Consider the following 14,552-nt stretch of genomic DNA (forward strand, 5'->3'; position numbering starts at 1 on the left):
GACCCGTGTGTGTCACTGCGGGGTTGGCAACTGCGGGTCCTATGGGCTAAGATGAGGACCTTCCCCCCCCCTCCACAGGCACCGAGCATGAGACACAGCTGGGCCGGTGAGTGTCTGAAAAGGCAGAGGGGCAGCACAGGGTCGGCGGCAGGAGATCGGCACAGTCCGGGAGAGGAGAACGCAGGAGGTGGGGGAGGCGAGGAGGAGATCTTACAGGAGGTAGCTGTGAGGCCGGGCCGTCAGGACATCCCTGGGGCCGGCATCAGCAATGTGGGGGGTGAATAAAAGGTCGGTCTGGCTGCGACTGTGAAGGGAAGTGGGAGGGGGGCGGTAGCCTGCACATTACTCTGCCCCCCGAATCCAGCTGAAATAGTGCAATTACAACCCCTATCATCCCCCTGATAGCTGAAGTGTATTACATGACTACAGTTCCCATAATCCCCCCTGATAGCTGAAGTGTATCACATGACTACAGTTCCCATCATCCCCCCTGATAGCTGAAGTGTTATTGTGCATATTATAAGATTATCACCTTCCTGATGACGCACGGTAAATGGTGCAAGCGGAGAAACCACCAAATTCAGTACCACATAAAAACATGGTACTAAATAAAACTACAGATTGCCCCATAGCCATGTTAGGAATCAGAATAGGGCTATTTTTTTAAGAACATTTATTTTAAATAATGGAAACTTTATTTATAAAGTAATATGGTTCGTACAGACCTGACAGTCGGGGGGGGGGGATCTCTATTGTGTTTTTTTTTTTTTAAAATATAATTTATTAAGTATCGAATTGGTATCGAGCATTGAAAAAAAAAAAAAAAAGTTGGTATTGGTATCGAACTCAAAATTCTGGTATCGTGACATCACTAGTGCTAACTCGCTTTGTATATACTGATTATTCTATAGACTGCTGTAACCGTAAAGAAGCCTTCCCTGTATTAAAGTCAATAGACGACACAAGAATAGTTTTCGCACAGGCTTTTATTCAGTAGTGTGCAGACTTATTAGCATGGCTGGGATAAGTGCCGTCACCCTGTGCGACAGGTCCAATGATACGGGCGACAGGTTCACAATCACATGTATGTACTCACTGAAACCATACAGACAAAAAGAAATGCAGCAAAAAGACAAAGGGGCGGGGGCTGGGGAAGGAGGAGTAATCTGGACACACCGGATCGGCGATCCTCATAAGCGCAAGGAATGGATCTTTCCTAGATTAAAAAGACACGTGCCACCCACAGCCGCTGTAACTCCTTCCTCCCCAGGGAGCGCCATTATTATTACCTCCGTGGCGTGGAAGGAGTTAAAGGGGCCCAGGCCAAATTTGTGGACAGACTGGTCATGCACAGAAGCCGAGGTTACGCAGCGTGGCATTAAAATATAGGGGGGCAGGTGAGGCAGTAAGAAGAGTGGGCAGCGGAGCCTTGGAACAGGTACGGCAGTGCAAGTAGTCAGAGGGGTAAAATAACGTTTTAGCCCCTTGCCCCCCTCTAGTTTCCTATTCACTGGGGGTCAGGGGCATCCAGAGGCTGTGCACGTGGCACGGCTACTATGGGCACAGTCCAATATGCAGAAGGTGACCTCTAGGACAATCACAAATGACTTTCTTGAACCAGACGAGAACTATTCCTGGATCCTCCATGATCAATGAGAGCGAGCGTCTCTCTCTCTGGCTCAGACGGATCCGTAAACTTCATCACATGCTATAGATCACAATACCAAAGTCTTCACGATAGACTGGCCTGGCACCAGCTTAGTTACAACACAAAAGAAAATGGATGCCAAGAGATACCAGTGTACTGGAAAACGGATTGGTTATAGTGCATGTTCCAATGTGGTGTGGGGGGGGGGGGGGGGGGGGGGAAGAGCATTCACCTATTCTGAGGCTCTGCTGTCTGTGGAGGGGGGTGGTGGGTGCTGTCCTGGTGACGGGACGTAAGATGGCACGACGGGAGGAGGGTTGGCGTATTTGTGGGTGGGTAAAGTGTGGATTTAAGCAACCTCTTCCTCGGCCTCCTCTTCGAACTCTCCCTCTTCCGCCGTGGCGTCCTGGTACTGCTGGTATTCCGACACCAAGTCGTTCATGTTGCTCTCGGCCTCTGTAAACTCCATCTCGTCCATGCCCTCTCCCGTATACCAGTGGAGGAAAGCCTTACGCCGGAACATGGCGGTGAACTGCTCGGAGATGCGTTTAAACAGCTCCTGGATGGCGGTGCTGTTGCCGATGAAGGTGGCGGCCATCTTCAGACCTCGCGGTGGGATGTCGCACACGGCGGTCTTGACGTTATTGGGGATCCATTCCACAAAGTAGCTGCTGTTCTTGTTCTGGACATTCAACATCTGCTCGTCCACTTCCTTCATGGACATGCGGCCTCTGAACACGGCGGCCACTGTCAAGTAACGTCCGTGTCTTGGGTCGCAGGCGGCCATCATGTTTTTGGAGTCAAACATCTGCTGGGTGAGCTCAGGGACAGTCAGGGAACGGTACTGTTGGCTTCCGCGGCTTGTCAGTGGAGCGAACCCTGGCATGAAGAAGTGAAGACGGGGGAAGGGGACCATGTTGACAGCCAGTTTACGGAGATCGGCGTTGAGCTGACCGGGGAAGCGCAGGCAGGTGGTGACACCGCTCATGGTGGCACTGACCAAGTGATTGAGGTCGCCGTATGTGGGGGTGGTCAGCTTGAGTGTGCGGAAGCAGATGTCGTACAAAGCCTCATTGTCTATGCAGTAGGTCTCGTCGGTGTTCTCCACCAGTTGGTGCACTGAGAGGGTGGCGTTGTATGGTTCCACTACAGTATCGGAGACTTTGGGGGAGGGCACTACGCTGAAGGTATTCATGATACGGTCGGGATACTCTTCTCTGATCTTGCTGATGAGAAGGGTTCCCATGCCGGAGCCGGTACCACCACCCAGGGAGTGGGTGAGCTGGAATCCTTGAAGACAGTCACAGCTCTCAGACTCCTTCCTCACCACATCCATGACAGAGTCCACCAGTTCAGCTCCCTCTGTGTAGTGACCCTTGGCCCAGTTGTTTCCAGCTCCACTCTGACCTGTATGAGAGGAGACAAGGCCGACATTAACATAAGGACGAATGATGGCCTACAAAAATCTGACGTAAAAGGGCCCTAAAAAAACTCGGCCAACCTGCTGCCCTATTGACCGCAGGTAGACAAACACGTTAGACCATTAGAGATTAAGGCAGCAGGTGACGGTGTCCTGGTTGTTTAGTTAGGGAGGGGCAGAGGAAGGAGACGCCGACACACCTGTGTACACAGCCACCTATAATTCAGCTCGGCCCATGAATACTAAACCTCTACTTATCCGCATTTATTAGATGTCGCCATAAATGTAGATGAGCGACAACCCAGGGAGAGGCAGCGACAGCAGGGTGTCTGGTCCGGGGGCCACTATAACCAGTGGTTAAGGAAGAATTCAGCCCTGTTAAATCCTATGATCGTCACTAAGGTTACTGGAACAATCAGGGGGTCACCAGGCCCTCCCTACAGTCTACGAACGATAACCTGACTTGTAACACGCGATTACAGGCTAGACTTCCCCTTTAAGTGTCCTCTGAATCACATGCCAACCATGTAAGCCTTGATCTAACCTAGACCTTTTATAACAGGGATGAGGAACCCTCGGCCTTCCGGCTGTTGCGAAACCACAATTCTCCTCATGCCTGGACAGCCAAAAATTTACTTCAGCTGTCAAGGCATAATGGGAATTGTAGTTTTGCAACAGCTGGGGCGACAAAGGTTCCCTACCCCTGTTCTACACGAAACCCTAATCTAAAGGAACCCAACCAGTCTCCCTTTTTATAAGGCTGACTGTTCACCACACAAGGAACTTACCGAAGACAAAGTTGTCTGGCCTGAAGATCTGTCCAAATGGTCCGGAGCGTACGGAGTCCATGGTGCCGGGTTCCAGGTCTACGAGGATGGCCCTGGGGACGTACTTTCCACCTGCGAAAGATCAGACACTCAGACATAACCCTGGTGACAGCTTTCAGTGCACAAGGACCAGTTCCGCGGACAGGCCAGATTTACACTTCACGTATCTGCAGCAGATTTCTCACTGCGGATACTTGTCCATTCACGTCAATGGGCTGACATACAGTAGGATTGTCAACCTGCTGGGAGCATGTCAAACTCAGCGCCATTAACCCCTGCAGCCCGAAAATACTGTACCGGGCCCCACTCCAGCTTGTTTCGGGGGCTCCTGGCGGTCAGCTGGTCACTGTGCTGCGGTGGGGCAGTGCACTGATGGCTGACCATTGGGAGACGCGGGATGACAGCCTATTGAAGTGAATGGGCAAGTAGTCGCAGCGGATTTTGCTGCAAATTTGCAGTGTGAATCTAGCCACAATTAAGATTAAAGGGGAATTTTAAGATAAAGCTATCCACAGGGTTGTAGGGGGTCCGTGATGGGGGAACAACTTCTCTGCTTTGGAGGAGTGAGACGTAAGTAACCCACTTACTATCAATGATATGAAGATTAAATGTTGGTTGCTAGAGAATAGATAACTCCTCAATTTTTCGTTTTTTTATGTTGGACCGGTGACTTGGATAATCCGGAGTGTATCGATCCCGACAGAATTGTGTTGTTAATCTCTTGGGCGTTGGTCTACAGTGAGTGGTGAAGCTTCACCACTCACCAATTGAGAGATTTATTTCCTAGAGTCCTGTTCCCACCATAGGAATGTTACTGCTCCCAAAGTGCGTTTTTCTTCTGTTTTTATATGTAATGGAGGAGTATCATCATGTGCCAGCCAACATCATCTACACACAGTGATTGGGAAATACACCATACTCTGTTTCTTAAAGGTGTAAAAACAAATTTCGATCTGTATTTTTTTTTCCTTTTACAGCATTTAGATAAATGCTTTACTACAATCCCAATGGAGATGAACAGGAGTCTGACCTAGACCCTAACAAATACACATGGGAGTGCTTTCTCTGTGTGCTCTGTAACCTATGCAGGGGTAGTCCATATCATTATAATCCTATCTGTGATAATAATAAGAAGCCTGGGGGAGTGTCACTAATGGTAGGGGGAGGAGCACAGGGGGAGGAGCACAGGGGAAGTCACTAATTGCAGGGGGAGGAGTCACTAATGATGGGGGAGGAGCCCAGGGAGTATCATTAAAGGTAGGGGGAGGAGCCTGAGGAAGTGTCATTAATGGTAGGGGGAGGAGCCTGAGGAAGTGTCACTAATGGCAGGCGGAGGAGAATGCGGTACCTGAGGCCTCGTTGTAATATACATTAATCCTCTCGAGCTGCAGGTCGCTGTCTCCATGGTAGGCTCCTGTGGGATCGATGCCGTGCTCATCGCTGATGACTTCCCAAAACTGCAAAGGAGAGAAGAGAAGGAAATCAGATACAAGAGGCAAAACAGTGATCTTATCCATCACCAATACCACTCAACAGGCTGTGCCCTGCTAAATAGTGAATGGAGACGTAGCCCCTGACTATTCACCATCATTAGTCTTATTATGGTTATATTGTATTATATTGTGCAGCCATGTGACCCAGTGGCTCCCATATCCTACACTGGAGGGCGCTGCACACATACTGATATATGGGGGGTCTCAAAGAGGAACTCCACCAACAACAAGTGCTGCTAGATATCAGTATTATGCATGTATAGATAACATTACATGGCTGCAGCAGTGTCTCCCGGCCAAGCGGCCACTGCACGTACCGGCCCCAAACAGAAGTGCTGCAAGGCAGGGGAGTGGGGTAGGCAAGTATATACAGGGCTGCCTTGGATTACAAGCATAATTTGTTCCGGGACGGCGCTTGTAATCTAAGGGTACAAACCCACACACCGTATACACAGCAGATACACAACAAATACGCAGCAAATACGCAGCAGATTTGTTGGTACAGATTTGATGCTGTGTTCAGTTATTTATATCTAATCTGCTGCGTATTTGCTGCGTGTCGCAGCAGTAAATACGCTGCTTATACGGTGTGTGGGTTTATACCCTAAATCCACTCTTAAATCAAAGCACATTTTTACATAAGAAATCATTGAAATGAGGAAAAATGGTTCCACACCCCAAAAATAATGTTTATTTTGAACATTTAAAAGAAATGTAACAATTATTTAGAAAACAGCAGAATCTTTGATATTATAGGTTACTGTACAGTATAACCAGCATGTGGTATATAATGTATAGTAACTGTATAACCCTGATAACACAGCAGCTGGATACGTGATATCCAAGTTACTGTACAGTATAGCAGCATGTGGTGTATAATGTATAGTAAGGGCATATACCTGATAACACAGCAGCTGGATATGTGATATATAAGTTACTGTACAGTATAGCAGCATGTGGTGTATAATGTATAGTAACTGTATAACCCTGATAACACAGCAGCTGGATATGTGATATATAAGTTACTGTACAGTATAGCAGCATGTGGTGTATAATGTATAGTAACTGTATAACCCTGATAACACAGCAGCTGGATATGTGATATATAAGTTACTGTACAGTATAGCAGCATGTGGTGTATAATGTATAGTATCTGTATAACCCTGATAACACAGCAGCTGGTTGTAGATACAGGATGGAGCTGCAGATCCCTATAATGCAGTAGTGTAGTCACATGACAGCAATAGGGGGGGGGTTTGTTCAGCATGGACCAATCAGGAAGTGAGAATCACAGAGGTGTGCAGCAGGACAGTGACAGACCTTTCTATACAGCAGTGTGAGTGCAGGCTCATTATAGCAGCAGTGTGTAGAGCTGAGTGTGAGTGCAGGCTCATTATAGCAGGAATGAAAAGGATAGGAAACAAGGGCTGACCAGACTGCAGGGAGCATGAAGGAATGAGCAGGACAGATGTGGGCACAGTATAGCAGCACTGTCTGTCCAGGGAGAGAGAGGGGAAACAGCTATGAAGAGATTACCTCCACAGTCCTGTCCCCTGATGCAAGCCCCAGCCTGAAGTGGACCTGCTATGATTTGGAAGGTGAGGGAGACTTCCTGGGTCAGAGTACAGAGCTGTAGACCCCGCTATGCAGGCCATGCCCCTCCCCCTCCCCCTCCCACCCAGTACGGGGAGCTCCTAAACAGTTACAATTTTGAAAAACTGAGCTCTTCTTTCAAAACGCTCTCAATCTTACTCTTAAACTGAGGTACCACTGTATACCTTCTGTCATGAAGCCGCCAAGATCAGAATGGGGGCTCGGGAGCATTACAGACCTTCCTGACAGATACTTTCAAAGTTATTTTATACTCTTCTCCTTACTAACGTACGAGACCTCACACAGTGACCCTTCTCCTTACTAACGTACAAGGCCTCACACAGTGACCCTTCTCCTTACTAACGTACGAGGCCTCACACAGAGACCCTTCTCCTTACTAACGTACGAGGCCTCACACAGAGACCCTTCTCCTTACTAACGTACGAGGCCTCACACAGAGACCCTTCTCCTTACTAACGTACGAGGCCTCACACAGAGACCCTTCTCCTTACTAACGTACGAGGCCTCACACAGAGACCCTTCTCCTTACTAACGTACGAGGCCTCACACAGAGACCCTTCTCCTTACTAACGTACGAGGCCTCACACAGAGACCCTCCTTACTAACGTACGAGGCCTCACACAGAGACCCTTCTTACTAACGTACGAGGCCTCACACAGAGACCCTTCTCCTTACTAACGTACGAGGCCTCACACAGAGACCCTTCTCCTTACTAACGTACGAGGCCTCACACAGAGACCCTTCTCCTTACTAACGCACGAGGCCTCACACAGAGACCCTTCTCCTTACTAACGTACGAGGCCTCACACAGAGACCTTCTCCTTTCTAACGTACAAGGCCTCACACAGAGACCCTTCTCCTTTCTAACGTACAAGGCCTCACACAGAGACCCTTCTCCTTTCTAACGTACAAGGCCTCACACAGAGACCCTTCTGCCATTTTCAGAGATATCATGATGGGCATTTCTGTTAAAAGGACACGGGCAGACATGGTGGTTGTCACTCCTAAACCCAATGGCTGTCAGCTTGTTCTAGTTACAATTTTGGCATTAAGTTTGGGTGACATAATGTGAAAGGGGGCAAATTCACCCACGGCTGCAACACAAAAGGGGATGGTAAAGGGCACGGGGGGGCTGGCATTGGGTGGGTATGGAGGAATCCTTCCTGGATAATGCTGTGCAGAGCGTCCCTGTCATACAACATGAAGGTGGTACGGGAGGCAGAGACCCTCTGAATGTGTAATAGGCACCCCCCCTCCTCGCTCTGTAATAGTCACATTGTCGCCTGTGAGCTGCCCAATATCCGCAGCTCCCCTCCCCCACCAGTCACACAATCCTATGCAGTGTGTCACAGAGCCGGCTGTCAGACGTCTCCCAGAAAATGGCTGCTACCACCTTCCCCGTAGCCACGCTATGTACGCCACCCCCTGTACACCCAGTATACATGTTATTAGAGCACGGTACGCAGCTCCGCCGCACACAGATGGCACGGTCCATGAGCATTACACATGGCAGGGTTACGTGGCCCCCCGAGGACACAGGCCCGGCAGGTGTCACCTGACACTGGTGCATCCAGATCCGGCTCGGGGGGCGGAGGGGACAACGTACAGCATGTACAGACACCGTATGATCAGGAACACGTCTCCTCTATGTGCAGACAATAGGGCGGCAGCCATGACGCTTCTCTGTTCTGCTGACATTATTGTGAATGGACAATGGCAGCTCGGGAGCTCACATCCCCCACCACACCCAGCTGCATTGCTGAGCCGAGAGGCGGCACCTCCATCATCATCATCATCATCACTGCCGTGTAATGTGCCAGCTGCAGGGACACCATCATCATCACTGCCATGTAGTGTGCCAGCTGCTGGGACAGGGGCACTGCCACCACTGCCGTATAATGTGCCAGCCTCAGGGGAACCTCCACCAGTGCCATAAAATGTGCCAGCTGCAGGGACAGGGACACCATCATCACTGCCATGTAGTGTGCCAGCTGCAGGGACAGGGGCACCACTGCCATATAATGTGCTAGTCTCAGGGGAACCTCCACCAGTGCCATGTAGTGTGCCAGCAACATGTACAGGGGAACCTCCATCAGTGCCATGTAGTGTGCCAGCTGCAGGGACAGGGGCACCACCATCACCACTGACATATAATGTGCCAGCCTCAGGGGAAACGCCATCAGTGCCATGTAGTGTGCCAGCTACAGGGACGGGCACCACCACTCCCCTGCTCCGCCATTGTATAGGAATGCCAGACTAGAGCGTCAGCTCTGCAGCACAGGACGCCACAGCAGGGACCCCCCCATGGGGGCAGCCATTGTACAGGAATGACAGGACCCCTCCCCCATGATGTGGCTACTAGAGCATCAACTCCACAGAACCCCCCCCCCACCCCCACTCAATAATCCAGATGTGTGTGGATAACTGGGTGAGGGGCTGTGCTGCAGTCTTCCTCCCCCATGTGTCATCAACGCACACTAGACACAAGCTCTGCCGCCCAGACACCTACTTATGTAATGACTAACGCATTAGATTGCAAGCTCTTCAGCCCAGACACCTTCAATAGAATGACTAATGCATTAGATTGCAAGCTCTTTGCCCCAGACAGCCCAATGTGATCTATAAAGCATTATTAGATTGCCACCCCCCATGATCTATGTATGAGATTGCCAGCTCCTGTGCCCAGCCCCCATGTGATGCATTAGATTGCCAGCTCCTGTGCCCAGCCCCCATGTGATGCATTAGATTGCCGGCTCCTGTGCCCAGCCCCCATGTGATGCATTAGATTGCCAGCTCCTGTGCCCAGCCCCCATGTGATGCATTAGATTGCCAGCTCCTGTGCCCAGCCCCCATGTGATGCATTAGATTGCCAGCTCCTGTGCCCAGCCCCCATAATGCATTAGATTGCCAGCTCCTGTGCCCAGCCCCCATAATGCATTAGATTGCCAGCTCTTGTGCCCAGCCCCCATGTGATGCATTAGATTGCCAGCTCCTGTGCCCAGCCCGGATCACTCAGCAGGGACCGGCCATTATACATCATGGAGGTGACCCGGCCCCACCCACTGCCACCAGCTGCCGGGGACTGCGAGCTCTCGGGACAGGCCCGCTCCTCACCTTGGCCCCGATCTGGTTGCCGCACTGCCCCGCCTGCAGGTGCACGATCTCCCTCATGTCTCCGGTGTGGCGTTATATTATTCCGGTGATCACAGCTGTCAGCCCCGAGTCCCGAACCTTCTGCGCGTGCCCGCCTCTGTGCCCGCGGCTTTTATACGCAGTGACGTCAGCCTGACCGGCTGGGGCGTGGCCATGTCAGAGACTGGCGAATGAGAGAGCGCAGACTGAGGATGGGAGAGAAGGGCGGCGGCCATCTTAGCTCGGGACTTCCCGCAGAGCGGCCATTTTGCTTCACGTCAGGATGCCCACACATGCCTGTGATTTATGGGAGGAGAAAGGTCCGGCTGTATGGCGCCACCTGGTGGTTTATTCTAAGCTGCAGACGGATGGCTGAGGGCAACTAGTGGTCTCCCCATTCATATCAATAGGAAAAAATCACTGTCTACAAGCAAATGCATCTGTTTTATGCCTGCTCTGCTGTAGCCATACATTTCATTACTGTATCTGGGTCATGTGACCCCTGATCAGCCGCCATCTTGACTTTCAGATTGCAGACCTTTATAAATCATGTTATATTATCTCCATTATAACTGTATAATCATCATCAGTAACTCTAATGGAAGTTCCTGTCTTCCCCTGTGTGAAAAGCTTGTGTGGAACAGTCCAGGCAGTTCCATCATTCAGGAGGCTCTTCTGGCTGAGATGGTGGCTTCACTGAGAGCACAGAAACACATAGAATTTCCGGGGGTGAGATCACATGACTAGAGATGAGCGAGTAGTAAAATATTAGCTCAAAATTTGATTCGAATAGACCACGATAAAATCGACTATTCTTGAACCCTATTAAAGTCAATGAGAGAAAAATGTACATTTCTTGGTGACCTCCAAGTGGTCGAATTTAGGTTTCAAAGTTCACAATGACACCTCAGAAAATGATGCAAACACTTCTAGAATGCAACTAGGACAGCAAGGGAAGCATGCATGGGTGCATCTAACATGCCCAAGTCGCAGTATTACGCCACTATCACAAGCTCTCAACAATGCTCTCAAAACACAATATAACCTCCATGTCAAGTTGAAAAAAGGTAACCTTCATTCCTCTACATTAGTGTGGACAGAATTGCTAACTTCCATTGTGTGGTGTGGTCAGACACGTCCTACACATAAAGGGGTGCGGGTCTCATGGAAACCATTTAAAATCTTCATTTGAGGCCTTTAACCCTTTGAGGACCAGGTCCAAAATGACCCAGTGGACCGCGCAAATTTTGATCTTTGCCCTTTCGTTTTTCCCTCCTCCCCTTCAAAGAGTTCTAGCACTTTCAGTTTTCTATCTACAAGCCATGTAAGGGCTTGTTTGTTACAGGAATAGTTGTACTCTGTAATGGCGTCTTTCATTCTACCATAACATGTATGATGGAACCCCAAATATATTATTTATGAAGATATAAATAGGTGAAATCGTAAAAAAGAATGCAATATGGTAACGTTTGGGGGGTTCCTGTGTCTACGTAATGCACTATATGGTAACAGCGACATGACACTATTATTCTATAGGTCAGTCCGAACACAACCATATGCAGGTTTACAAAGATTCTCTAATGTTATATATTTTTATAGTGCTTGAAAAGCACTATATTGTAATCCATATTCTTCTTCCGTTTCTTCCAGCTATTTTTCTGCGTGTAATACAGCCTGAACCGCTTTGCGCACAGACTCCGTTCAAACTGCGTTTTGAAGCCCTGGCTGTGATCGGATCCAAATCCGATCCATAAGGAATCTAACGAGGGGTGCAGTGAGCATATGGACCCCACTGGTGACGGGCACTTACGTAGAACATGTGCCAAGAAAATAAAAAATACAATTTTTTTCATTTTCACGTCCCAAATGTGGCCGTCACCAGGGGGCCATATCCCCGCTGCCCCCCTTGTTAGATTCCTTATGGGGTGTAGTTTCCAGAATGGGGTCACTTTTGGGGGGTTTCTACTGTCCTGGCCGCACAGAGGCTTTGTAATTGCATCATGGCATCCTCTAGTGGGAATGGCGGCCATACCTATTTAGCTGGGGAAAAGGGACAATTCTAATTTATTTGGGGGTATTAGGCCAATTATTAGTTTATAAGGTTGAAAATGACAGGTGTCCATCAAATTCAACCTGTGTTGATCCAGAGGAAGGCAAAAAACCCTCGTGAGGCACACGACAGTAGCCTCATCACAGGGGAAAAATTCCTTCCCGACTCCATAATGGCGATCAGAATATTCCCTGGATCAACATGACCCCTGAAATAGGAATAAGGGACAGAATTTAGATAATCTAGAACCCCAATGACGTGTAGTGCGCCTTGGAGCGATCCAGTATGCAGAGGCCGGGGGGATCAGGACAGGTGTCACACTGGAAAATGGTGTCCTTCCTGATCCCCCTGTTACGCCACACTCTGCACTTCTTCTGGGGTCTCCCTTTCTCCAGTGTAGGGGACGTCACCTGGAAAATGTTGTCCTGGTACGATACGGGGTCCTTCATATCCAGAAGTGCTGGGTCCGCTCCATGGCTACTAAATATTAGGGCTCTATTACTGCTTCTGATATTTTCGGATCATGCCGCAAGCTACAGTAGCTCGGGCAGCGAGGGACCAGAAGAGGGGGTGCTGGTATAAAAGTTATCCCCGTACAGGTAGTAACCTTTATCCAGCAGTGGGAAGATCAGTTCCCGGACGATCTTCCCACTTGTTCCGAGGATGGGGGGGAGGGGGCATCTGGGGCTGGATTCGGGTGTCCCTTCCTACATACACTCTAAGGGTACGTGCACACTGCGGAATTGCGACAGATAACCCTTCGTGCATTCCACAGCTGGCACCCACCGGCGGACTGATGCGGGCGTCTCCGTCCGTGTCATAGACTCCATTCTATGCACAGGCGGATTCCGCTCTCCGTCCAATGTGTTCATTCTTTGGATGGACGATGGAGTCCGCCTGTGCATAGAATAAAGTCTATGACACGGGTGGAGACACGCGCCCGCATTAGTCCGCCGGCGGGTGCCAGCTGCGGAATGCACGAAGGGTTATCCTTCACCATTCCGCAGTGTGCACGTACCCTAAATCTGTAAGTGTACCCTGAGGTACTCTCACAGAGTTTGTAGAATTTCGCGCCATACCGTCATCTCTTATTGGGACGGTACTGGCGGAAAAGACGTGTCTGGGGGGGGGGCAGCGTACGCTACGCTACCCCCAGACACGTCACTGGATGATGAGGATGATGAGGATGAATGGAGGAAAGAAGGATCCCTCCCATTCATCCTCACTGGCTGTTTTGGTGTCGGAGGCAATAATAACGTATGCGTCCAACACCGGCCATCTTTATACGGGGACTAGTATATGGGGTATGTAGTGGTGTAGTGTCAAACTTTATTCAATGTAGTGTGGTGTAATGTAGTGTTTTTTTACGTGTTTTTTTTACAGTAAGTATTAAAAAAAAAAAACTACGCCAACAAAGGAGTTGCTGATAAATGCCGCACTTATGTGCGGCACTTATCAGCAGACCGTGGCAGTAGAATATAGAAAAAAAACACCCTACGCCAAAAAGGAGGAGTTGCTGATAAGTGTATTACACATATCAGCCGCTAGAGGGCAGCAGAGCGCAAAATCCGGAAAAAGACGAGGCTGGAGCCGAAAAAAGCCGATGGGGACCGCCGGAAATAGCCGAACACCCGACGGAAAGACGGAGGACGCCGCGAACTCGGAAGACGCCGATCAGGACCCCGGGACAGGTGAGTAATGTACAAATACCTGCTCTGGACCCCTCAGCTACCTAGCTGAGGGCTCCAGAGCAGGTATTTACTATTTTTGTGGACTCTGATCTCCATGCCACCGGCCCGATCGCCGTTCACGGCGATCGGGCCAGTGGCACCGTGACCACCATTACTTTTTACAGGAATGGCGGTCGGTGCCGTCCTCGGACAGCACCGACCGCCATTTTTTCCTGGTCACCGATGACCCGGAAAGGTTCCGGTCGCCGCTATTGGCTGATCTGAATTGATCAGCCAATAGCGGCGATCGTAAGCACGGGGGGTGTTAACCACCCCCTGTGCCGAGAAGCTAAGATGGCCTGCTATGATTTATAGCAGGCCATCTTCCCCGATCGCTGTGTAAATTTACGCCCTGATGCGTTAAGTACCAGGGCGCGAGGGCGTAAATTTACGCCTGATGTCGTTAAGGGGTTAATAGATGCTATACCCAAGTAAAAAATGGACACACTGACAATTTACTACTAACGGCGAGGCTGATACATTGCGGACACACAGCTGCCTGCTGGTGGATCGCTATATAGTAGCCTTTGCCGTAACAGTGTATCCAACGCACCTTGCGCAGTTTTGAGCGACCCTGCCTACAAGCGCTAGATCGAACTGCATGTATTGTTGTTTGCAATGTGCATCCAATGCGGATG

The 14,552-nt window shown here is 49.8% G+C and overlaps 1 protein-coding gene across 1 annotated transcript; it reads right to left on the minus strand.

The window, feature by feature from the left end:
• Positions 1-968: 968 nt before the first annotated feature.
• TUBB4A (tubulin beta 4A class IVa) lies at positions 969-10,255 on the minus strand. Its single transcript, XM_069948130.1, has 4 exons — positions 10,117-10,255; positions 5,244-5,352; positions 3,857-3,967; positions 969-3,055 (listed from the first exon to the last, which is right to left on the minus strand). The coding sequence occupies exons 1-4, from the start codon at positions 10,171-10,173 to the stop codon at positions 1,998-2,000; spliced, it is 1,335 nt and encodes a 444-aa protein (XP_069804231.1). The 5' UTR covers positions 10,174-10,255; the 3' UTR covers positions 969-1,997.
• Between the last annotated feature and the right edge of the window lie 4,297 nt (positions 10,256-14,552).

This window comes from Dendropsophus ebraccatus, chromosome 1, assembly GCF_027789765.1.
Source record: "Dendropsophus ebraccatus isolate aDenEbr1 chromosome 1, aDenEbr1.pat, whole genome shotgun sequence".
In the NCBI taxonomy this organism is placed as follows: Eukaryota; Metazoa; Chordata; class Amphibia; order Anura; family Hylidae; genus Dendropsophus; species Dendropsophus ebraccatus.

Excerpts from the sequence above, each read along its gene's own strand:
- TUBB4A (XM_069948130.1), bottom strand. The coding sequence starts at position 10,173 with ATGAGGGAGATCGTGCACCTGCAGGCGGGGCAGTGCGGCAACCAGATC. Across the intron at positions 3,968-5,243 it reads ATATTACAACGAGGCCTCAG|GTGGAAAGTACGTCCCCAGG; the intron begins GTACCGCATTCT and ends GATCTTTCGCAG. Across the intron at positions 3,056-3,856 it reads GCCAGACAACTTTGTCTTCG|GTCAGAGTGGAGCTGGAAAC; the intron begins GTAAGTTCCTTG and ends CCTCTCATACAG.